Source organism: Macaca fascicularis, chromosome 7, assembly GCF_037993035.2.
Source record: "Macaca fascicularis isolate 582-1 chromosome 7, T2T-MFA8v1.1".
Taxonomy (NCBI): Eukaryota; Metazoa; Chordata; class Mammalia; order Primates; family Cercopithecidae; genus Macaca; species Macaca fascicularis.
Genome location: NC_088381.1, coordinates 51,740,317 through 51,765,496, shown reverse-complemented (window position 1 = coordinate 51,765,496; position 25,180 = coordinate 51,740,317). Strand labels below are relative to the sequence as shown.

The 25,180-nt window shown below is 48.4% G+C and overlaps 2 protein-coding genes across 24 annotated transcripts in view; one reads left to right on the top strand and one right to left on the bottom strand.

Moving 5' to 3' along the window:
* Positions 1–21,121, top strand: part of EDC3 (enhancer of mRNA decapping 3) — a 62,761-nt gene extending 41,640 nt beyond the window's left edge. For all 10 annotated transcript variants that reach the window (XM_073996360.1, XM_005560075.5, XM_065548186.2 and 7 more), the window contains 3 exons: positions 10,798–10,951; positions 16,076–16,293; positions 18,747–21,121. In XM_073996360.1, coding sequence (XP_073852461.1) covers positions 10,798–10,951; positions 16,076–16,293; positions 18,747–19,081 — 707 coding nt within the window. In that variant the 3' untranslated portion in view covers positions 19,082–21,121. The remainder of the gene's footprint in view (positions 1–10,797; positions 10,952–16,075; positions 16,294–18,746) is intronic.
* The window catches only part of CLK3 (CDC like kinase 3), a 40,945-nt gene that overhangs the window by 3,928 nt on the left and 11,837 nt on the right, over positions 1–25,180 (bottom strand). For 4 of the 14 annotated variants that reach the window (XM_005560080.4, XM_065548181.1, XM_073996358.1 and 1 more), the window contains 6 exons: positions 24,235–24,329; positions 24,013–24,142; positions 23,634–23,716; positions 22,999–23,078; positions 22,659–22,749; positions 21,558–21,969 (listed from right to left, as the gene is read on the bottom strand). In XM_005560080.4, the coding sequence (XP_005560137.1) occupies positions 21,793–21,969; positions 22,659–22,749; positions 22,999–23,078; positions 23,634–23,716; positions 24,013–24,142; positions 24,235–24,329 (656 nt within the window). In that variant the 3' untranslated portion in view covers positions 21,558–21,792. Of the gene's footprint in view, positions 1–21,557; positions 22,222–22,658; positions 22,750–22,998; positions 23,079–23,633; positions 23,717–24,012; positions 24,143–24,234; positions 24,330–25,180 lie in introns of those variants that run through there. The other 10 variants (XM_073996348.1, XM_073996351.1, XM_073996347.1 and 7 more) reach the window with 5 other exon arrangements.

Sequence of the window (25,180 nt, the reverse complement as noted above, 5' to 3'; positions counted from 1 at the left end):
ACTGCAACCTCCACCTCCCGGGTTCAAGCAATTCTCCTGCCTCAGCCTTGTGAGTAGCCGGGATCACCATGCCTAGCTAATTTTTGTATTTTTAGTAGAGATGAAGTTTCACCATATTGGCCAGGCTGCTCTTGAACTCCTGACCTCGAGATTCACCCGCCTCGGCCTCCCAAAGTGCTGGGATTATAGGCGTGAGCCACCGCGCCCGGCTGGTAAAGGCTTTTCCATTGGCCAGATGCAGTGACTCACTCCTGTAATCGCAGCACTTTGGGAGGCCAAGGTGGGAGGATTGCTTGAACTCAGGAGTTCAAGACCAGCTTGGGCAACAAAGTGAGACCCTGTCTCTACAAAAAAATAGAAAACATTAACTGGGCACAGTGGCACGTGCCTATAGTCCCAGCTACTCAGGAGGCTGAGGTAGGAGCATCGTTTGAGCCCGTGAGGTTGAGGCTGCAATGAGCCAAAGTCATGCCACTGTATTGCAGCCTGGATGACAGAGCCAGACCCTGTGTCAAAAAAGAAACCCACGAAAACCTTACCCATCACATCTCCTTTTCTCTTCTAAATGTGAATAAAAAATGAGCAAAAATATAAGAAGAGAAGGGCAGTTTAATGGCAAATAGACTACAGATGATCCCCCAACTTACAATGGTTAGACTTATTTTTTGACTCTAGGATGATGTGAAAGCAATACTTATTCAGTAGAAACTATAGTTCAGGCCGGGCGGGGTGGCTCACACCTGTAATCCCAGCACTTTGGGAGGCCGAGGCGGGTGAATCACGAGGTCAGGAGTTCAAGAGTAGCCTGGCCAATATGGTGAAACCCTGTCTCTACTAAAAATACAAAAAATTAGCTGGTAATGGCAGGCGCCTGTAATCCCAGCTACTTGGGAAGCTGAGGCAGGAGAATCGCTTGAACCCAGGAAGTGGAGGTTGCAATGAGTCGAGATCATGCCACTGCACTCCAGCCCTGGCGACAGACTGAGACTCTGTCTAAAAAAAAAAAAAAAGAAAGAAACTGTAGTTCAAATTATGAACTGACATCTTTTCCTGAGCTAGCAATATGCAGGTATGATATTCTCCAATGCTGGGCAGCAGCAGGAGCCGCAGTAGTCAGCCATGCAGCCATGAGAGTAAACAACCAGTATTCTACAGTGTACTGTTTTGCCAGATGATTTTGTCCAACTGTAGGCTAATGTAAGTGGTCTGGGCAGGTTTAAGGTAGGCTAGGCTGAACTATGGTGTTTGTTTGGTAGATTAGGTGTATTAAATGCATTTTCAACTTAGATATTTTCAATTTACGACGGGTTTATTGGGATAACACCCATTTTAAGTTGAGGGACATCTCTGTAGTCTTTTCTTTAATACTGTACTGTCTCAGGAATAGACCATCAGTTTACAGAAGTAACTTGGAGAGCTCCCACAGTCTGGCCTTGTGGCATTCATATCCTAGAATACCAAGTACTTTTCTACTAATCCCCACTGTAGCAAAAGAACATGTTTATTGCTCATTTGGTGATGGCTTGGGATTTAGGATTCTGATAGCTTGCTGCTGGTGCCCTATATATTGACTTCATGCTAAGTGGTATCAACCAAGTACATAAGCTATTTTTCACTAATTGCTTATACTCCTCTTGGCAGTACTCTTTGCCAGGTGTGTGTGTTGTGATGGGGAACAGTGTTGTTTTAGGTCTGTTGATTGGGAAAACACATTCAGGAAGCAACTAAATTTAGCTCTTTGTTTAACCCCAATTTTTTCTCTCTGGAAAGTCCTTTCAGGTTCTTTGGCAGGGCCTCTGTCTCCAGCAGTCACGGATCATCAGACATTTCTCTAGCTTGGCCCTGCCCTGCTAAATAATGGTGTCCAGTGATCACACTCTGGATTGGCCAGGGTCTTTCTAGATCCAGACTTGTAATTTGAAATTCTTTGAAGACTGATTCTATGTGCATGTGTTAAGTTTAAATATAAAACACTAGATGTGTGTGAGCACTCTATATTCAGTGGTGAGAACTCCCCAAAGAATACTGCTTAGGAAAGTGGTAAGGCTTCAGAGAAGAATCTTTTTTTTTTTTTTGAGACGGAGTCTCGCTCTGTCACCCAGGCTGGAGTGCAGTGGCGCGATCTCGGCTCACTGCAAACTCCACCACCTGAGTTCGAGTGATTCTCCTGCGTTAGCCTCCCATGTAGCTGGGATTACAGGCGCACACCACCACACCTGGCAAATTTCTGTATTTTTAGTAGAGATGAGGTTTCACCATTTTGGCCAGGCTGGTCTCGAATTCCTGATCTCAGGTGATCTGCCCACCTTGGCCTCCCAAAGTGCTGGGATTACAGGCGTGAGCCACCATGCCCAGCCTAACACTCATGATATTCTAAAGGAAATATTTTAAGACAGTTTGGGTCAGTCAAAACACTGTGTTTATTATGTTTATTATATGTAACTGACTCTAAGACATGCTTGCCTTTAAGTTACGAAAATATAATAGGAGATGGAAAGATTCCATATATGCCCAGAGTCCAGTGAAAATGTGGACATTAAGTGCCACTAGGTGTTGAGAGGCAGGAGAGGTCCTGTAGGTTGCATCAAGGAAGGCTTCATGATGGAAGCCTTGAAACATGGGCAGGATTTCACCAGGCAGAGAGAAAGAGGAGGATATTCGTGGGTAGGCTAGGCAGGTGCAGGTGAATAGTGTGAGTAAAGGGCTGTGTGGGAGACTGGTCATTAGCTGGCTTGGCCAGGGCAGAGAGTTTGTGCTGGGGATTGGAAGGAACTAAAATACAGCTTTGGACCAGAGCACAGAGGGCCTTGTGTGCCAGTACTATCCTTGTCCTGTAGTCATAGGGAACAACTGAAGGCTTTTGGATAGGAAAATGACATGAACCAAATCTCTTTTAGGAAGACTGGTCTTGTGGTAGGATTCTAGGTGGAACGAGAGGGGAGAGAAGAGACCAGAGCAGGACCAGCCATGCTCATGATATAATTTACATACTAGGGATTTGGACCATTGAATGGAAAGGAACACAGAGATTTGAGAGAAGCGACAGAGGGCAAGTTGATAGGCTATGATGATTGAAAATAGAGTTGAGTGAACAGGAGGATTTGGAGGTATTGAACCCGTGAGGCAGGAAGAATGGCAGCGAATCAAGTTATCATTAGATTGCATGAATTTGTAGTGGGCCAAACCTACATGGTTTTGTGACCCCTCTCCCCCCCGCCCCGCTTTTTTTCCCCCTTCTGCAGTGCTTTGTGCCTGAGCCCAGAGAAAGCAAAGGTGAGAGTTGTTACAATGAGGGATAGGGAGATGTGGGAGTTATTGGTTATTAAGAGCTTTAATAAGAAGTTAAAAGTTGTGTAGCCAAAGAGAGGCTACTAAGCTGGTTTCCTTAATATAAAGTGGGCTAATACTATGGATTAAATGAGATTGTGTGGAAATGTAGCTAGCACAATACCCAATTTGTAATTATTATTCAGTAAATATTTGACTTCAAATGTGAATTTGCAAAGGCCACCTCAGTAAGATTATTTCAAAGCATCAACATTTGTAGAATACCTACTATGTGCCAGACACTGTTTTAGATACTCTGGGTAAGTCATAGTTCATCACCTTAGGGCCTCTGAGTATAACCAAACCAAATATGTAAATATACTAATAACAGAAGTGTAGTCGGCTACCGTGGCTCACACCTGTAATCCCAACACTTTGGGAGACTGAGGCAGGAGGCTGGCTCGCTTGAGCCCAGCCTAAGCAACATAATGAGACCTCGTCTCTACAAAAAATAAAAATAAAAAATTAGCCAGGGTGTGATGGTATGTGCCTGTGGTCCCAGCAACTCAGGAGGTACAGGTTGGGGGATTGCTTAAGGCCAGGGGTTCGAGACCAGCCTGGGCAACATAGCAAGATCCTATCTCCACTGTTTAAAAAAATGACTAGAATTCTTCCTTCCCTCTGTTGTAATAAATTCTCTATTCATGAGCCTTTCCTTTTGGGTAGATTTCTTTAACCTCCACCATTTGTTTTCTACTGTGCAGCCTCTTCTGTCCTCAAGTATATAAAAGCCCAGATGGGAGGCAGTAGGGTGCTCTTGGTGCAGGCATCTCTGCAGCTTTGCCTGAAGGATGATCCACCTCCACACTGTGTGCCGAGATTTAGGGAACAGCAAGTATGTGAGGATGACCTGAACTAGAGTTCCTATTTATTGTCTTAAAAAGGATCCAGTTAAGCTTGAGTGAGGTGCTGTGGTCTGAGCTCGAGCACCTCTTACCAATACTCGTTTCTTTTGGAAAAGGCAGTTCTGGTATCTGCTAGGAAGGGAGGCAGCTGGTGAAGTCACAAGGAATTTGTTCCTGATGCTTTGTGACTGTACTCTTCTCACCCTGGATGGCTAAGTCTTTGAGTCTTAGTGGGGATGTATCTAGCTCTCAGGACAAGTTTGGCTTTCAGAAAATTCCAGGCTAGCAGTTGTCTCTTTCACAGCTGGCATTCTATTCCTGCCTCTGAGCCGTAGCTGCCTTCCTCTGCTTCTTGTCACCAAGAGTCCCTCTAGAAGTAGTCTAAGGCTTTCAAGACCAGCAGTGTTTTTATCTCCTCAAAAATAGGTAGTCAAGAAATCTGTTTTGATTTTTTTGCATGTGTGTTCAAAAGGAATTCAGGAAGAAATAAATCTTGGAGTTTAGAAGTGCCACTGAAGAATTTTACCCTGGAGGTAATGAGGTCTCCTTTGGCAGCTGTTGTACTCTTGCAGAGAATTCTTCCCATTGAGAGAATCAAGTGTCTGCCACCATGGAGCTGGTCAGCATCTCATTGCCTTCTCACCCATAGACCCAACCCATGCAGGGTCCTGCCTTGTCTCCCCATAACCCCCTCCCCAACTTCATTCCCCGACTATATGTGTATGGATTAGATCAGGTGCCACAAGGATGTCATTCTGAGGGAGAACCACTGGGAGACATCAGGAAATAAATTCTGGGTGGTGTTCTGGACAGAACACCTGCACTGGATAATCCTGTGCTCCTCTATGAAGTGTCACAACTTTTCACTGAACAGAGCTAATGAGCCTAGTTTCTGAATTTGTGTCTCCGGCAGGCAGACTTAACTTAACAGTGACTTGGTTGAGTTGGGGAACCTCAGGCTGTAGCAGATCTTTCAGTGCCAGAAGTGGAAGAATTTATCAGTCCTTTTCTTTACCTTGGAATCCTTCAGGGTTCCTGGACCTGGGTAATCGGGTGGATGGTTGTCATAGACTTGAAGGGCTTGGTTGTGATCATTGGTGATCTCATGAGGTTTTAGAGCAGTACTGTTAAGATAGGTGTTTTGACTGGACTCCTAGCACAGTAATGAACCATTGTGCTTCTTACATGTTTTCCAAGAGTTTAAGCTCAAACCAAGGGCTAGAGTATCTGGAGCCTAGTGCATTACAGCCTGACATCTGAGTTTTTATGAAACTGCCCATTGGTCATTCCAGAAATGCACTGGTCCGTGCTAATGTGACTGCTTTGCTAATATATGCCCTCTTGCCCTTCCAGAGCCACAGGTGCCTAAACAGAGTGAGAAAGAAGTTTGATTTCTATGTATATACCGTCGTCTTGAAATTCAGCAATCAGGCTGAGGCAGACAGATGACTTGAGGTCAGGAGTTTGAGACCAGCCTGACCAACATGGTGAAACCCTGTCTCTACTAAAAATATAAAAATGAGCTATCCGTTGTGGCACATGCCTGTAGTCCCAGCTACTTGGGAGGTTGAGGCAGGAGAATCACTTGAACCCAGGAGATGGAGGTTGCAGTAAACCAAGATGGCGCCACTGCACTCCAGCCTAGTGACAGAAAGAGACTGTGTCTTTTAAAAAAAAAAAAAAAAAAAGTCTGGAAAGGGCTAGGGAGGTCATTTTTTCTAATTTAATATGCAGACACTGTGTTCTGTAGCAGCCTTGGCAACAGATTTTTCTTTATCCTCAGTAGTATTTCAAGCTTACAGAAAAATTACTAGACTAGTATAACAAACAACCATATACCCCTCATTTAAATTCACCAGTTAACATTTTGACACATTTGTTTTATATAAAATAAATACATACGAGCACACACATATTTCTGAACCATTTGAGATTTAGTTGTACTCATCATTAGATTTCATCCCTAAATACTTCCACAGCACATAAATTCAGTATGATATATATATACATTGCTCTGCACAAGCACACTACAAGATTGCTCTCAGCAAAATTTAAATTATTACAAAAGTATTATCTAATATACTCCGTATGCAGAACTTTCCAGTTATCCCAGTAATATCCTTTATAGCTGTATTTTTAATCATCCATTGCACACTACATTCAGCTGTCATATTTCTTCTGTTTCCTTTAAACTAGAACAGTTCCTGCAACTTTTGTTGTCCTTTGTGATATTGATATTAGTGAAGAATCTAGGCCAGTTGATTTGCAGAATGTCTCGTAGTTTTGATGTATTGTTTGTTTCCCTTTATCTGATTCATGTTAAACATGTTTTCTAGGATTTTGGTAGGGCTGTGTCTTTCTCAAGGAGTCACATCAGGGAGTACATTGTATCTCCTTGTCCCATCACTGGGGCTGTTTGACCACTTGGTAAGGTGTTGACCACCAGATTTCTTCCTCATAAAGAGAATTTTTCCCTTCATAATTAGTAAGTTTCTTGTTGAGCAGTTCTTTGCCTCTTAAAGTTCAAAGCTTGTTCCAGTATGAAGGAATGAGGTCCAGTGTGGACACGGGGGTGGTCTAGTTGTAAGTGGGGAAGGGAAGAGGTGGGGAAAGAGTCAGATGTGTGTGTGTGTATATATATATATATATATATACTTTAAGTTCTGAGATACATGTGCAGAATGTGCAGGTTTGTTACATAGGTATACACATGTGCCATGGGTGGTTTGCTGCACCCATCAACCTGTCATCTACATTAGGTATTTCTCTTAATGCTATCCCTCCCCCACCCCCCGACAGGCCCCGGTGTGTGATGTTCCCCTCCCTGTGTCCATGTGTTCGCATTGTTCAACTCCCACTTAAGAGTGGAGTCAGATGTATTGAATACAATGAAGGGAAGTAAGCAGCGTGCTGACCTGACAGATGAGGAGCCCGCTGTGTAGGGATAGCACTGGAAGAGAGAATAGAGCCCCAGAAGAGAGAATAAAGTGCTGGGATAGAGAAAGCATGTGAAGGGAACTGTCTCTTGAGGCCAGAAGGAACTTGGAGAATTTAGGAACCAGAAGGTGGCCAAGGTGTCTGGGGTGCAGCTTGGGTACCTGGTAAAGGTTGCCAGATCACAGCAGGTCTTGTGGGTCATAATAAAGAGTATTGTGAATGTGTAGTTAGGTTTCTTATAACAAATCCTTCCTTCAGAGAACACTTGACACTAAATTGCATTACTACCAGTTTGTGGTAGCTTTAGTGTAGATCTCCAGGGACTGTCTATACATTGCTGGTCAGGGGGTATAAATTTACCAGTGGATTTATATCCCTAAAGGAACCAGTGTGACATCAGCACTCAGTTTTGTGACTGCCACAGAATAGAATCAGAAGTCATAGTCCTGGAGAAATCCCATGCCTATAAATGAGCTGTGCTCCTTATTGATAAGACTTGGGACACATGCAGCCTTTCCAATTAAAGGGCCAATCAGTGAGAGGATTGAGTTAGATCTGAGATAACACTTTGTTGTGGGAGCCTTGTTACACAACAGAAAGACTGGGCAGGTCTGAAGGAGATAGGAACCTTGGACATGGTACTGAAGGGTGTCTGTGTAGGGGGGAGTGTGGACATGCATATGTGTCCATAAGGGAGGGAAAGGCCTGAAATGCTGTGTGCTGGAATGAGCAGTGCCAAAGTGATGACCTGACAAGGGGCAGACTGCAGCTGGCACATGCATGCTGGACCACTGCGTTCCATGGTCCAAAGAGACAACCTCAGCCTCTTGCAGTAGAAAGCAGGTGTGCAAGGAGGAGTTTTCTTTCCTGGCCTGTACTGAGTGTACTTGTTGTCTTCCTTGATACCCTAAGGTCAATCAGATCCTAAGAAGTTCCCTGCTTGTCACGAACTGGTTATAATTATCTCTTCCTTTCTTGTTTCACCAGCAGCTATAAAATACATATTAATACTCAAAGAAACCTTACCAACTGATTTTACTGCCTTGAATCCTGAACAATAAAGATCTACCTTCCAACTCAAACATAATTAGACTTGGCCCATGTTCAGGCTTTGGCAGTAGCAGTGTTGTTGTTTGCAATTTACACGCTATGTTCTTAGTTCCTTTCCTTTGGAATTTATTTTATTCCCTTGGTCTGTTTCTGATAAGCCAGTCCAACTCGTTGGACTTACGCATATAAACGTTTAAAAGGAACATTTTGTGGTGTTTGTACGTTCCTTTCAGAGGAAAGTCAGAGTAGAGTTCTAGACCTTGTAACTGCCAGACTCTGAGCAGAAAGGCTCTTGGCTTTGTCTTTCTCTAGGCTGCAAAAATATGCTGATTCACCAACAGTGCCCCTTCTCCCACCACAGATGAGTAATCTCACAGCTTCCAGCAGCAGCATCTAGCCAGCCGGTGTCTCCTCTCCTGTACCATTAAGTTTTGTACTCTTAAACACTGTGAGGGAACAGCTAGCAGAAAATGCTTCTGCCTGCTCCCAGAGAGCCCTCAGAATGAGGGGGCAGGGGAGGGGCTGCCTGCCTGTACACATAGCACAAGAGCCAGACCCAGAAAGAATGCTTGATTTGTGGAGTAGCAGGCCCAAGACTCACTGCCCTGACCCATTTCAAATCTAACAGAAAGAGTTCTGATAAATAGGTGAAGGAATGCATAGATGAGTGAAAGCTCTGCCTTGCGTGACTCTGCAGGTAAAGAGGGTGTTTGAAGTAGTCAGGTGCGTGACTTGTCTGATAGGTTTGAGTTGTTAGTGGCTTAGGACTTTTGAAAATTGTTCAGCCTAATTAGTTCTGATAATATGTGCGTGTCTGAAGCAGGCCATAAAAATGGCTGTTTAATCAGCTGTTGACATGCAAGGTCAGACTGCAGCCTCCAGCACTGGCACCTGAGATACCAATGACTGACATTTCAGAAAGAGGTGGGAGGAGAGACTCAGTGCTCCTAATGGCACTGTTTGTTGCCTCTCTCCAGCCCAGGAATAGGACTTGGACAGGTAGAGGGGCTCAGTTAGCCAACAGGGTAGTGTTTATTTGATATGTTAGACATTTTTTATCATCATCATTACATGACATTATTCTGCCTTCCCTGAGAGGATACAGACCTGGGTCCTATAGGTTCAGTCTTTGTGCTTGGTTTCCTGTTGCTAAAACATGAAGCTATAGCCTCATTCTGTGTGGTTTTAAGAATCTATGCAGGTAGGACTGGACCTGATAGAACCTCAAGAGATTTCTCCTGACATGACCAGTGAAGAAAACAGATTTTTCTAGACAGGACTCTGGAACGATGCAATGAGATAAATGTACTGAAAAATTTATTAACTTTTATTCCCTAACTCTTCTACCTTAGAGTTAGACCAGACCAGAAATGGCACTAGTTTTGCATCATTTGTATGTCTGAGTACCTGATAAGAACTCAGCTTTGTTGATAAGTGTACATGGAACAAGTTGAGAAGGCGAAGGCTGAAGTAGTAAAAGATTAATTTCCTTACCTCAGGCAGTTGACAGTCTGAGGACACAGGATCTAAAAAGGTATCTGATCTAGCTGGACAAAGCTAGTGATGCAGTCCCACAGTGACTTGCTAATTAGAATCTGCATTTGTTGGTCCATTGGCCAGTGAAGCCAAATGGGGCTCCTTGGGAAAGGGTCTGCTGCTCAGCCCAGTGGCTTTGGCATTTGTAAGACAGCATTGGCTTCTTGGAGGGAGCAATACCTTGGTTGTCAAGGTAAGAGCTGTCCATTGCAGATCACAGTTTTTGGGTTTGCTGTTTCTTTCCTGGTATGTTGACACTGGTGCATATAATAATATTATGGACTTATTCACATACATCAGCTGCTGTAGATATTGGCTTTGAGCCTTGAAAAGCCAAGTATTTTCCATAGTGTACTTTCAGTGACTAATTCTCCCCAACTTTTGTAAAAGTTGCCCTTTTTTAATGGTGAAAGTAGCTTAAAGCCAGCCATAGTTTACTTAACTTGTACTCCTTCCCTGTTTTGTGAGTATTGGGTTACACCCAACTCAGATGGGGAGAAAATGACAAATTATTTGAGAAAACAACTTTGCTAGCTGAGTTTCTTAATCAAAGAGGAAGGGTAAATAGAAGAGAGAAGGAAGAGGAAGAGGGAAGCAGATGGAACAAGTCCTCCTGCCCTACAGTTGAGGAGAACAGCAGGGACCAGAGGGCCATCAGGGTTAGCTAGTGTCTGTGTCTGTTCCACTTCTCAGGAAGGACAAGGCACCTGCTTGTGAGGAAACCCTGCTGCCCAAGATGGCATTTCCCCCACTTTGGGAAAATCATGTTCTCTTCTCTTGTGCCTGATAGGTTGCTATTACCGGCTGTGTGCTGGTCTCGATAGCACTAAATATATCCTGGTAGATTTGGCTTTCGTGGTCTAAAGCTAAACTGCTAAGGGAGCTTAAGTTTGTCCCCACTCTGTGGTGACCTGGAACAAGTTGTTACTTGGTTCACCATTCACTACTCAGAGTGTGCCTTAGTCCTGGAAGATGAAGAGGATGGGCCAGAGGGTGGTCCATGGTAAAATGTTGGCATTTGCAGAATCTTGGATAGAGTATACCCAGTTTGGACCTGGTTTCTGTAGTCACTTTCCCTTTCTCTTCTCCTTTTGAACTGCAGACTCTGGCCTGGTTGTCCCAAGTGTTTCCTATGAGCTACATAAAAAGCTGTTGTCCGTGGCTGAGAAGCATGGGCTGACCCTGGAGCGGAGACTGGAGATGACAGGTGTGTGTGCCAGTCAGATGGCACTGACCCTCCTCGGAGGACCCAACAGGTAAATGCCTGTAAACTGGCAGGGACTCAATGTGGAGTGAGGATGCTCTGCTTGGCCACCATCACAGAGCCTCCCATACACACAGATGAGTTCATTAGGCAGTTTTCTGCCCATCTGATGGGAGTATCTCTCTGAAGTCACTTTCTTGGATGCTGCGAGGTTTCTTTGCCCCTCCTTAGACCCATCTCCTAGATGTCCTCATTCTTCTGCTGGCAAACTGCCTTTTGACCCTCTGTTTCCTGATAGCCGCCATCTGGCCTGAGACTCCTGCTAACTATCAGAAGCCTTCCTTCTAGGAACCTTCGGAGACCTGGCCTTTGGCACTCATCATTTACTTTACGTGGCTGGGATGCAAATCAGTCTCCATATCTGAGAACTTCCAGAACCACACTGACAACTGAGTAGGGGAGCTGGAGTTTGGCACCTTCCCACCTGCCCTTTATGCTCATATATCAAGGGCAGTGCCTTATTTGTGGACAGACTGATACCAGGTGCCAGACCTTCTGCTAGACACTGGGGACACGAAGAATAAAATACTACACCTTTCCTCCAGTAGCCCAGTGAGGTCTCTAGAGAGTCTAGTGCTGTGATAGAGGGAACAAAATTCTCCAGTAAGCCATATTATTGCCGCGGGCTGGAGAAACCAGTCACGCTTCTGGAGCACTGGCATCCAAGCAGAGCCCTGATGAACAAGGGGTGGTTAGCAGGGGCAAGCAAGAAAGAGGAAGGCATTCTTTTTTTTTTTTTTTTTTTTTTTTTGAGACGGAGTCTCACGCTGTTGCCCAGGCTGGAGTGCAGTGGCGCGATCTCGGCTCACTGCAAGCTCCGCCTCCCGGGTTCCTGCCATTCTCCTGCCTCAGCCTCCTGAGTAGCTGGGACTACAGGCGCCCGCCACCGCGCCCGGCTAATTTTTTGTATTTTTTTTTTAGTAGAGACGGGGTTTCACTGTGGTCTCGATCTCCTGACCTTGTGATCCGCCCGCCTCGGCCTCCCAAAGTGCTGGGATTACAGGCTTGAGCCACCGCGCCCGGCCTCTTTTTTTTTTTTTTAAGATAGGTTCTCACTCTGTCACCCAGGCTGGAGCACAGTGGCACAATCTCAGCTCACTGCAACTTCCACCTCCCGAGTTTGATCGATTCTCCCACCTCAGCCTTACGAAGTAGCTGAGACTGCAGGCATGTGCCACCATGCACGGCTAATTTTTTTGTGTTTTTGATAGAGACAGGGTTTCGCCATGTTGTCCAGGCTGGTCCCAAACTTTTGGCCTCAGGTAATCTGCGCGCCTCTGCCTCCCAAAGTGCTGGAATTACAGGTGTGAGCCATCGCACCTGGCCAAGAAGAAGGTATTCTAAGTACAGGAAGTAGCATGTGTCAAGGGCAGAGAGAATCAAGAGACCATGGAATTGTTGGCAATCTGTAAGTTACTCTGTCGCTGGAAAGTAGGGCCTCAGTATAGCTGAGTGGTAGGGAGCTGCTGAAGAGATTTCAGTAGAGCTATGACATGGTTAGTCTTGTGTTTTAAAAAGATGATTTTTAGCTACAATGAGGACAGTAGATTCAGTGGAGGCAAGACTGAAAGCAGTGAGATCAGGTAGAAAACTGCAACACTTAGAAAACTGAGCCAGGGCCCAAATGATGGTGGCCCAACTAGGGAAGCAGGGATCAGAAAAGTGTACAAATAGGTTTGGTGATGCATGCCTATATCCCAGCTACTCCAGAGGCTGGGGTGGGAGGATTGCTTGAGCCTAGGAGTTTGAGGCCAGCCTGGGCAACATAGTGAGACCTTGTCTGTCTCTCTTTCTCTCTTTTTTTTTTTATATGACCTTGTCTCTTTTAAAAAAAGAAAGAGAAGTGGGCAGATGAGGGTTTGTTGTTAAGGTAAATTCAGCAGGACAAGGTAATTGAATGGATTTTAGAGGTGATGGAAACTATAGTGTCAGAAATCAGTGAACTTCAAGCTTTCTAGCCTGGACATCTGATTGGATGATGGTACACATTCACTGTGATAGGAAACATGGGAAGAAGAGCAGGTTTGAGAGAGATTGTGGGTTTTGTTTTGGATGTGTTGAGTTTGGAATACCTGTAAGATATCCAAATAGTCTCTTAGCTATAAGGATCTGAAATTTAGGCCAGGCATGGTGGCTCACACCCGTAATTCCTGCACTTCGGGAAGCCAAGGTGGGCAGATCACTTGAGGTCAGGAGTTCAAAACCAGCCTGGCCAACATGGTGAAATGGTGATCTCTACTAAAAATATAAAAATTAGCTAGGCGTGATGGCAGGTGCCTATAGTCCCAGCTACTAATGAGGCTGAGGCAGGAGAATTGCTTGAAGCTGGGAGGAGAAGGTTGCAGTGAGCCGAGATCACACCACTGCACTCCAGCCTGGGCAACAAGAGCAAGACTCCATCTCAGAAAAAAAAGAAAAAAAAGTCTGAAGTTCAGAAAAGGGTCTGAGCTGATGCTAGAGATTTGAGAGTTGTCAGCTTGTAGATGGTGTAAGAGTAGATGAGATCATGTGAGAAGGTGTGAAAAGAAAGGGCCTAGGGTGGGATTCTGGGGAACATCGGCATGTAGGGCACAGTTAGGAGGATGAAGAAGAAAGCAAGAGAGGTAAGAAACCAAGAGGGTAGCGTGTAAGAACCAAGGAAATAGTATTTGAAGTCAAAAGGAATGGCTGGCAGTGGTACTGCCGATAGATCAATCAAAATTAGAGTTGACAAGTGCCTATTGGCTTTGTCAGTAAAGAGGAGGATGTGGGCAACCTTGTGGGAGACTGGTGTCTGGAGTGGGGAGGTGGCTTCCAAGGAGCAGGGCAGATCTGGGTTCAGTGGGGCAAGGAAAGCCTCTTTTCCCTGAGCAGCACTCACAGATCCAAAGCCTCACATGATAGGATGTTGCTTCCCACAGGGCCTCTTCCCTATTTGTGAAATGGAACCTGGTCCTTGGCTTGTGCTTCCAGCCATGGTGTTTGGGAGTCCTTGCCAGAAAACTGATATTGCAGATAAATCCTGTAGCTCCTCACTCCAGCCTCTTTTCATTCTCTGGGCCTGATAATGTGTTTGGATGGAAGGCATCTCCTGATTCTGAAGTGATCTTGATTCAAGCAGGCTTAGTCCAACCCAGATGTAAGATTTCCATCTCCCTCATCCTATTTGAGTTGGGGGTTGGAGTGTTAGTTTTTCCTTGTCCCTTGATTTAGGCCTGCTTCCTAGCTGTTAGATCTTTGGGCTCTCCTGTGCCAGGGAAGAGCAGGGAAACGCCTATAGGAAGGGGTAGTGTGAGGTACCCTCTGAAAGAGCATCAGGCCCGTGGGTCGGGTGTCTCCTGTACCTCCTCCCAGAGCCACTGTTGGGGGCACTTTGAGACCATTAAGTGGCTTCCCAGAAACAGTAGTTTTGGGGCAGGAGCTGAATGTCCTTACCAGATCACACTCCTCTCTAGCCAGCTTCTTGGGGCTGGCTGTTCTTGTGCCAGTCTTTTCTCTTAGTGTCTGAACTGTCCAAAGGTCTATCTCCTGTCCTTTGTAGCAGTTGGATGTTGAGAAATCAAACCTGTAGTTAGTAATCTTGAAGTTTAATGTATATCAAGTGCCATGCAGTGTTCCACAGTGCTTTCACAGCATAATTTAATGTGGTCCTCATAACTTCGCCTCAAAGCTAAATAATAGCCCTGTGTTTTTGGATGAGAACACTGTGGCTCAGAGAACTGAGGGACTTGCCCACATGATACTGCTGGTACACAGTCCAGCCAGGCCTCTAATCCACATAGGTCCATTTCCAGTGCCCATATACTCTTCGCCTTGCCGCTGGGTGTGTGAATGCTGTGCTCTGCTTCTTTTGATTGAGGGTGGGACAGGTTCTCCCTGAGAGGAAGAACCCTTTTAGGGAACAAAGTGAGTCAGATTCCACAACTCTGCAGCATCCTCTGAAGGGAGCAGTTCTCATCATATTTCCTCTAAATGCAGAAATGGAAAGGCGAATGGTTTGGTGTCTAGAAGGTAGAGTAGATTGTTAAATTCTCCAAAATGTGTCTGGGAATGGGGGCAGTTATGAAGCTCCTCTTAGCTTGTTGACAACATCTTGTCATCTTTCTCCCTTTGGGAAACCGGTAAGTAACAATCATTGCTCCGCCACTAGGCAGGGACCTATGGCCCTGCCGTCCATCTCCTCCCTGCCTTGCCGCCCCGTGAGCCAGCTGTGCTGCCTATGAGTTCGGCACAGCTCCGGGGCTAATCCTCTTTATCTCCTTATTTGTGACTTCTCTGAGTCCAAAGGAGTCTGAGCTTTGAATAGCAGAAAACTGGAAGTGACTACTTCATCCAAGGCAGCTGCTAGCATAGGAGGCCAGGTAACCCTTAGCCTGCTGCCTCCTCCATGGTCAGCACTGATTGAGTACCTTCTTTGTGTTAGGCACTGCTAAGTGCTGGGCATCCAGTATCCACACAGCATCTTATGAAATAGGTACTGTTAATGCCTGCAGCATTGCTTTCATTAGCTTCAGTAAGCTACTAAGCTCAGTAAAGAGAACTTGGATTGGCAACTGATTGAGGAGAATTGAGGGCTATGGTACTTGCTGTGAGCTTATTAGGGAGTTGAGGAGAGGTAAAGTCATGAGCCAGAGTCATCCCAGCAGAGGTAAGCCTTAAGCTGGATCTCTAAGAAAAGGCGGGTCAGAGTTTGGAATGTGAAAGGCTTTCTGGGCAGGGGCCGTAGTTTCAGCATAAGCAGGAAAGAGCCTAACAAGTGCAGGAGAGAATGAGACCAGCCCTGCTGGAGCGAAGCAGACACGTTGTTGAAGAAGAGCAGAGAAGGCTGCAGAGGAACTACTGAGTGTTCATGGGTCAGCAAAGCAGTGTTCTGGCAACAGCGTTGTGTGGCGCAGGATCTGGGTGAACCACTTAGTGGGAGGACCCAGCAATGACGTGGGGCTGGGGTTTGGGACAACGGGAATGCCACCCGATAGACCTGGCCTGCAGTGGATTTTGTCCCCCTCTGGAGCCTGGGACTTGGTGAGCAGTGGGTAAGAGATCTGAGACCAATAGGTGCTACAGGCAATTGTCTGGTATAGGGTGCAAGGGATTGGCAAGTCTGTAGCTGATACTGCTTCTTCACCTTCTTTTCCAGATTGAATCCCAAAAATGTTCACCAGAGGCCTACAGTGGCTCTACTGTGTGGACCTCATGTGAAGGGGGCTCAGGGTATCAGCTGTGGAAGGCACCTAGCCAACCATGATGTCCAGGTCATCCTTTTCCTGCCCAATTTTGTCAAGATGTTGGAATCTATCACCAACGAGCTGTCGCTCTTCAGCAAGACCCAAGGCCAACAAGTGTCTAGCCTCAAAGGTGAGCACTTATGCAGGGCTGGGCTGAAGGCCTCCTCCCTCCTTAGCAGTTTGATGGTCTCGTCATGCCACCCAGTGGCGACAGGTGGAAAGGCACCATGTGTGTAAGGATGGTGCTCTGCCTCTAAGGAGTCTTAGAACAGTAATATACTACTTTCCATCCCCTTACTCTTCTCCCTCTCCCACTACTCAGATGAAACGCTGGGGACCCATTGGTCCATTCCACAAATATTTGTTGAACAGGCACTCTTCCTGATGCTAGGGATATGGCAACAGATATTTTAAAATCCATTCTTCCATGGAGCTTATATTCTGGTTAGGAGATACAAACAGTATGTAACATACTCGTGTAGTTGTAGTAAGAGATATGAATAAAAGTAAAGCAGGGAAAGGAGGCATGTTGGAGGACTGGGTAGAGAGTAGGAGACTTGGACATTTCAGGGTCAGGTCATGATGGGCCTTGGGGATGACCACAAGGATTTGGGCTTTTACCCTGGTGAGATGGGCATCATTGAAGGAATAAGTAGGGAAGTGATATAATCAAATTTAGGTTCCAGATGATCATTCTGGGTGCTATTTGAGAGTAGACTACACAGAGGAGTACACAGAGGTGTCAGGATGCTGTTGTGATTATGGGAGAGAGAGATTATGGTGGCTAAGACAGAGTGGTAGTGCCAAAGGTGGTGAAGGTAGTTTCTAAATCAGTTTTGGAGATAGAATCCACAGATTGGATGTATGGGGGTGGGAGAAAGAGACTTGGGAATGGCTCCAAGGTTTTTTGCCTCAGTAACTGAGGTGCAATCACTGACATGGGAAAGCTTGATGGAGAAGATTTGGGGAGGAACAGCAGAAGCTCAGCTTGAGACACCTATTGGATATGCAGGTGGAAATGTTGATAGGGAAGGAGTTATATGAATCTGAAGTGAAAGGATTCAGCCTAGAGTTACAAGCCATAGGGAATATTTAAGCCATGAGGAGCCTGGATATGCTGTCACATAGGAAGAGAGTAGATACAGAAGTTGGAAAACTGAGCTCTTTATTTAGAAGTCAGGGAGTAAAGAGCCTAACCAAGGAGATGGGACTGGAATGGTCAGTGAGGGCGAAAGAAAACCAGGAGAGTATGGTAGCTGAAAGCCAAGTGAAGAAAGGAGCATGTCATCAGCTGTGTCAGCAAGCCACGCTCTAGGTTAAGGTCAAAGGAAGACAGAATCGACCACTGGATTTAGCATCTCTGTGGAGGCTCCTGGTGAGCTTGACGAGTGTAGTCTCAAGTGGAGTGGTAGGGATAGAGTCTGATTGGAATGGGTTTAAATGAGAATGGCAGGGGGAAGAACTGGAGAGAGCAAATATGGCCCAGAGAAAGGACTTCACCAGAGGTCAGATGGTGAGTCAAGGGCAAAGCCTGGACCAGAACCTTTGTCTCCTAAGTCTCAGGCCAGGCTCATGTGGGCACACAGAAGATAGGATGCCACTCTCACTCTTGAGAGCCTCATCACCCACAGGGACTGCCCCCAACGGCACATTCTAAGCAGGGAAGTTGTGGGTCTCTAGCTAAGAAATGATATTACTCTAGGCTGAGAGCTGGGAAGGGGGCCTGGTGTGGGTTCCCCTTCTTGTAATTTTTAACATGATGCCCCCTTCTAGGCAGTTCTTCCTCTTGCTGCCCAAAGGTTTTCCTATCCCAGCTGCTCCCAGACACAAGTCTGAACAACGATTAAGTTTGGTCTGATTTCTGCTATTCTCAGTTTAACCTCTTAGGCCAGTACAGGATCTATATACTTGGTGAGACATCCCTTTCTAATACTGTTCCAGAGGCCTGGTTAGAGCAGAGGAGCCTGGGAGAGGTTCTCTCTTAATTCTTAATTAAGGTTGGGCTGAGTGGGGAACCCACTCCTATGAGATAATGAGTACGAGAGAGGACAGGCTTGCTAGAGTAGAATGAGTAGGCCAACCGGAATAGAATAAGCATGCTCTCACCTGCTCACCCTTCTTGGGTCAGTCAGCAGATAGCAATCAATTCCTGTTTTTGCTGGGCCTGAGTGGGGCTTCCCTGTGACAGCCACCTTGACAGTGGACTCTGCCTTCCCAGAGGTCATAAGGTGCCCAGGGCATTAGTTGAATATACAGAGGCGTGCCTGAGAAGGCAAGGGAGGTGAGGGCTTTGTGCCTTGAGAAGCTCTGCACACTGAGCAGGACAGTGGTTCATCCTGAGAACTCCAGGAGGGCAGTGGTCTGCTGGGCTGACATGCAACTTGGTCCCTAGCACTCAGCCCAGCCAGCTTGCAACTCCTAGGGCCTGTGCCCTGGCCCAGCTTTAAGAAGGCCAGCCTTTGGAGAGGCATCAGAGTGGTGTCTGGAAAACAGAGATACCCTTGGGACGACCTGGGCCCTAGTCCCAGCCTGGGCTGCTCTCTGCTTATAGGGATTTTCAGATGGCACTCTTTCCACCTGCAGATCTGCCCACTAGCCCTGTGGACCTGGTCATCAACTGCCTGGATTGCCCTGAGAACGTCTTCCTGCGGGATCAACCCTGGTACAAGGCTGCTGTGGCCTGGGCCAACCAGAACCGGGCACCAGTACTCAGCATAGACCCTCCCGTGCATGAAGTCGAACAGGGCATTGATGCCAAATGGTCACTGGCACTGGGCCTGCCTTTGCCACTGGGGGAACACGCAGGCCGTATCTATTTGTGCGACATTGGCATTCCCCAGCAGGTCTTCCAGGAGGTGGGCATCAACTACCACTCGCCCTTTGGCTGCAAGTTTGTTATCCCACTGCACTCTGCCTAGAGGGTTCCTGCGCAGGCAGGACCCTGCTGTCCCCTGCTGCTCTGATAACGAACGCCTTAAGGATATGAAGCTTCATGGACCTTGTTAAAGTTTTTTCCCTTTTGGGTTTGTTTCTTCTGTGAGAGAACAGAACTTACTTAAAACTGACCTGTCACTTGCTCTTAGCCAGGAAGTCTTTCCCACTGGGTTCCGGGCTGGGCGGCAGGCTGAGCGTGCAGCAGCTCCAGGCATCTCTACCCTCAGCCCCCTGCACAGCCAGGTGGGCCTTTGTTTACAGCCGTAGGCAGCTCTCTAAGACTGTGTTTCAGGTTTACAGCCACTGGGCCTGGGCACATGCATTGAGGAGTGGGCCAGGTCCTGTTTGGGGGCCTGGACCTGCTCTATTTCAGAGCTTGTGGCTTTGTGTCTCCCTTGCTTTCCCCATGCAGACAGCCCTTCCTCTGTAGAACCAGCTGCGTGGCAGCTGTCCACCAGAGGGCAGACCTGCACTCTCCATTCATTTCCAGGGCTGTGACAGACCAGGCCTTCCCCTAGCCTCACAAGTTGATTTGGGGGGTTTTGACCCTTACTCCTGAGCTGATCCAAGTTTTATGCTGATTTTTCCAAGGATCTCTCCCTCCTTTTCCCTCCATCACTCAGAGGTAGGGAAGGGGGCGGCATTAGGATGGTGTTACTGTATTGGGATTTTATGTTCTGTCGTCTTCAGCACAGGTAGTATAAGGTTATATTACTGTAGAACCACAGTGCCCATCTTGCCAGCAGTGCCCGCCCCCACCCCCAAAACTGAGCAGGCTGAGCCTTTGCCTAGTCTGGGGCCAGACCCCTCAGATGGGGATATCCCTGGGGGAGCCTGGTGCTGAGCCAGAAGAGGCTTCCTGGTGCTTCTGTCCTAGGCCACCACTCCTCCAGCCCTTTGCCCGCACATACATGCCCCACCTACTCTTTCGTCCCCTCTGCCCTTCCCCTGAAATGGTCCTTTGCAGCTGTCATCCCAGAGCAGGGCACATGGGCTCCCCTGCTTGAGCTCCACCCCAGCTCTTAAAACATCTGGGCCTTGAACCCTTTACAGTTGTCCAGTCTAGATGAACAGGCTTGGGGCCAGCACCCTGTCTCAAAGATGGCAAAATGAGGCTAGTTCTGGATGAGCTAGCTGGTGTGGGTTCCAACCATAGGAACACACTGATGCTCAAATCCTAAGGTGCCAAGCCCTAGGCCCTGGAGGCTGGTAGAACAGGATCTATGCCTGGAACCCTGGCAGGGATTCCTGCCAAGAACCTGTGTTTAAGCCTGCTTCAGGGCTTCGGCCTGCTTCTGCTGTGTCTGCCCCGACTGGCTGAGCGGGTGGATGGGTGGGCAGAAGGGCTTACTGAGGATTGTGGACACAGGGTAGGCCCTGGTACCATGGGTTTCAGGCTGTTACCACTTTCCTTGTAGGAGCATAGCCAGAAGCAGATGAGCCAGGGTAGAGGGCTGGCCCCTCCTCTCATCTTCCCTTCAGTCTTAAATTGTCTCCAGCAATGGGAAGAGGCCAGGGACTGTAATCCTTGTGCTATGTATTCTCTGAGCCTCTGCTCACTCTCAGGGCCAAGCAGCTCCCAAGCCGGAGCCCTCTCTTGGCCACAATCCGAAGAGCAGTCTAGGTTACAGGCATTTTGGTAGGCAGGTTCTGGCTGCCTGTTAATGCAGTTAGGCCCCCTGATTAGGTACAGTGAGAAACAAGCTACAAGAACCCTGGCCCAGGAGACTGCCCACTCCAGCAAGATCCAGGGATGACAGCCTTGCGGGGCCACTGGGAGTTTGTGCCCAAGCTTCTCCCTCTTCTCTCCCCAGGGGGCACTGGGACTGGTCCTTGCCCTCATCCTTAGCCTGGGCCTTCCCCAGAGGTATTAAGTATGATTCCTCCATCTTCAGTTCTTTTCAGGGGCATCCTGCCCATAGTACCTAGTTCCCAAGGGGCCCCCAGTCACGTGGTGAAACCTAGCACTCGTGCAGCTCTTAGGGAACCAAAAACCAGCACTGAAATAAAGCTGAATGACTGAGTCCTGTGGTGTGTGAATTGCTCTGTAGGCTGTCATGAGGTGCTGCCTGTTCCAGCCTAGGAACCCGCCCCACTTGTCTCCTGCCCTCAGCAGACCATAATTGTTGGGCACATACAGCCTAAAGTCCCAGCCAGTAATGGGACTGACAGGCTGCGGAAAATCAGACCCCACCTGGCTAGTCACAGTGGGCTGATTCCGTTACATTCTCTGGGGCTGAGAGGTACAGGAGCCAGCAGGGCAGAGGTGCCGTCTAGGACTGCTCAGCAGCCTGGGCTCAGGACATCCCCACTTCTGGTCTTACCCCTGCCTAGCTCTTCTGTGCCTGGCCCAGTTCACACTTAGCTTTCCACAAGCTGAACTGCTAAGAAAGACTTTATTAATAAGGTCAGGTAAGGGGAAGGCAAGGAGCCTGGAGATGGACACACTGGTACCAGGGGTTACAAACAGTAAGAAACACTTTATTATAACTTTACAACATATAAATAGCTTGGGTCAAATCTGTGCTTTCTGGCAGCTGGGCACCAAGTCTGCTCCCCTGCAGGCTCCTGCCTTCCTTCACATTGCACTGTTCATTGGGTGGCTCTGGCCTGGGGCCTGGTGGTCGAGGCTGGAGTCAAGGGGCTGGGTGGCCCAGTCCCACCCTCCATCTCCTCATGCCGTGGCCTGCGCCTGTCATCTGCTTGGGTTGCGGCTGGTGTGGAAGGACCGCTCCTCAGGGGTCAGGCCAGCAAAGAAGGGGTGCAGCAGGGCCTCGGCCAGTGTGATGCGCTGGGCAGGGTCAAATTCTAACATCCTCCTCATCAGGTCAAACAGCTGCACGTGCTCCAGGGAGTCTTGGAGCATATAACTCTGCTCAGGGACACAAGGTGCCTCAGTGTGACGGCAGGATCGTGGGAAGCCACAGCAGGTCCCCTTGCCTCTGGGACGCCTTGCTGGACTGGATCGAGGAGGCAGTGTTGCCTCCTTGGAGGACTCTACTTCCGCCCTCCTGGACAATGAGCAGCTCCTTTCCTTTCATGCCTGTGTTTAACGTTTGCTCGGAACTTGCCAGGCTACTAGATGTCTTGCTGGATTGATGCCTCTGCCCCCACATGCAAAGTCCTGACAAGTGGGTAGAGATCACCTCTGCGAAATTCACTTGCCCGAGCACCAAATGCAGTTGACACAGACCAAATGCAGTTGGCTTCCTGGCCATGTCTAGGTCTTCCCTCCCCCTCACCTCAGTCCTGCCTAGTCCTTCCCAAAATTTCGCGGAGAGAGAGGGACAGGAAGCAGCAGGGTTTCTGACATCTGGCTCTTCCGGTGTTCCCCAATTACATTCATAGCCACCCTATGGGGAAGGGGTAGGGCCAAGGGCCCCTCTGGGACAGTATGCAAGAAGCCCCACTGCCAACATCCAGCAGTCTTGGGTGCCGCCTCCCATAGAGCTGGATCGAGGAGGCAGCCTTTAGTGGCCTGGCCTGTCTCTGCTGTATGTCTGCCCAGTGCCTGGGGTCTCTCCTTGGCATGAGTTGAGCTGGGGGTAGCCAGAAACTGACCTTCAGAGGTTTGCAGTTCTCCTTCACATACCGGCCATCAGAGCTGTTCTCATCCCAAACTAGGCCCCCTTTGTAGAAATATTTCTGCTTCCTGAAAATTAAGGGGGTGGAGTCAAGTGTGGGAATAGAAAGGGGACAAGCCTCTGGTGGGAGGTGGGGAAGAGCAGCTCCCAAGACAGCAGCAGAACCAGGGCAACAGGTTTGCAGGGGCACACAGGGAAGGTTTTTGGGACCCATGGACTGTCCAACAAAGACTCACCACATCCAGTACCCTGCTGACCCACAGCCAAGAAGAGAAAGGCCCCTATACCAACCCTGAGGGGGCTACTGGGGTCCTTACCTGGTACGGTGGATCATGTGTGATGGGATGGGCCCTAGGATCTTCTCCATCATCACCAGATGCTCTCGGTTTTCGTGGGTCTGTGGAAGATTAGGGACAGTGCAAGGGGGTCAGTCCTAGCTCTGGCCCCTTCAAGGAGAATAAGGAACAAGAAAGATGGGCAAGTGCCCTCACTGCCCCCGCAGATGCAAACCTACCAATGAAGCGGCAGCCCCAGCTTCTCCTGCCAGCCTGTGCTCAGGCTCAGGCTCCTCAGCCCTTGTGGGTGGAGGTAGACTGGGCTGTGGCTGCATTTCCCTCTGGTTAGCTCTTCGCTCCCTGCCCAGAACATGCCCTGTCCCAGCCCATCCTGATGCCTTTATTCATCTGTGCCTTTTATCTAGAAGGTCAGGTCACCTCCTGCCCATCCTCCATCCTCGACGGCCTAGCATAAGACTCCTCTGAGTGTTCTAGCTCCCCTGACTTGTGCACTCCCTTTAGCATCTACATCCTTAAGACTCTGAATCTCACATGATGACTAATGGGAGGAGGAAGACACCTGTCTTCTCATCCAGGTGGGGCTTCCCACCCCAGTGGCCTGCAGCCTATCACAGTAGCAGTGCTCAGGGTAGGGGAGCGATGTGGGGTGGCTGTACCTGGAAGAGTGTGAAGCCCCGGTAGTACTCAAAGAGAATGCAGCCAATGCTCCAGACGTCACAGGGCTGTGCCCAGCCCAGCTCTGAAAGCCAAGATGGGGAGAGGCTGTGAGATCTGGCCCTATGCTTCCAGCCTGGAGGTCACAGGGCAGCCACCACACTGGCTGGCAGGACTCTTGCCCAAATCCCATTACAAGGCCCTCTCAGTAAGGCTGACAGATAAAACCAGGTCAGTCACCTGTGTCTCATGACACTGGCCTCTTGGTCTGAGAAACTCTGCCTGCCCTGGGTGGCAGAGACTGCCAGGCATGCCACTGCCTCTGTTTATACCCTCCCAACAGTCCAGTGTGACGAGGTCACAGGCCATACAGTCACTCACCAAGGATCACCTCAGGTGGGCGATAGTGACGGGTGGCCACAATGGTTGTGTGATGCTCATGGTCAAAGGTGGCACTGCCAAAGTCAGCCACTCGGATGCTGGTGTTCTTCACTGACTTCTCCTCACAGCTCTGAAAAGCAAGGCAGGCCTGCCAGGTCAGGAGTCCACACCAGTGGGTAACCCACCCCTGGAGCAGGGCCTCACCCTTACCCCCACCAATACCTTGTGTTCATTGTAGAGGGTTTCAAACTCAGAATTCACAAACAGGATGTTCTCTGGCTTCAAGTCTGTATGGGTCAGCTGATTCTCATGCAGAACTAAGGGAGCAGGGAAAGAAGGGGAAGTAGGCAAATGAGAAGCTGGCTCTCCTGCCAGCGCTAGGCCAGACCCCTCCTCCAATGCCAGCAACTGCCAGAGCTCCTCACACCCCCACCTCAGCAGGGAGCTGGACTGCAGCCTGCCTCTGTGCTGGCCTCTCTCTCATGAGTCTGTACTTGAGGCCTTGGAGGGTTCTGATACTTTAGCAGGGGGGTGGGAAAGAAATTTGCCATTTGAAAAACCTCCCTCCACCTCTCCTCTGCAGAGACCAGGCCTCCTCACCTGTCTCTCACCAAAGCTACAGCAACAGCCTTGAGTTGGTTCCCTCTTCCCCGCACCAGCTACATAATTTGCAGGGCCCTTTGCAAAATGAAAATGCAGGTCCCCTGTTCAAGTTACTAAGAATCAAGCACAGGGTCCTGTGTGACTGAGTGCATAGGTTGCATACCCAGGAAGCCAGCCCCGCCTCTCATCGCTAGTCATGAGCAGGGAAGCCTTTCCCGTCCAGCCCCTTCTGACAGTGGCTTCCTGCTTGTAGTCACTTTTCAGCTCAAGGCTCCCATCTGGCACTCAAGACCCTCACAACTGTGTGGCCCACGACTCCCCAATGATAGCCTATTCCACTGGAGCCAATTCTCAGCCCGTAACAGGCTCCAGGCCTCACCAAGCTGTTCCCCTTGCTTGGAAACCTTGTCCCTGTCCCATCTTGCAAATTCTGTGGGAGGAGGAAGACACCCGTCTTCTCATCCATGTGGGGCTTCCCACCCCAGTGGCCTGCAGCCTATCACTAAGTAGCAGTGCTCAGGGTAGGGGAGCGATGCAGGGTTACCTTGAGCTATTCTATATTCTA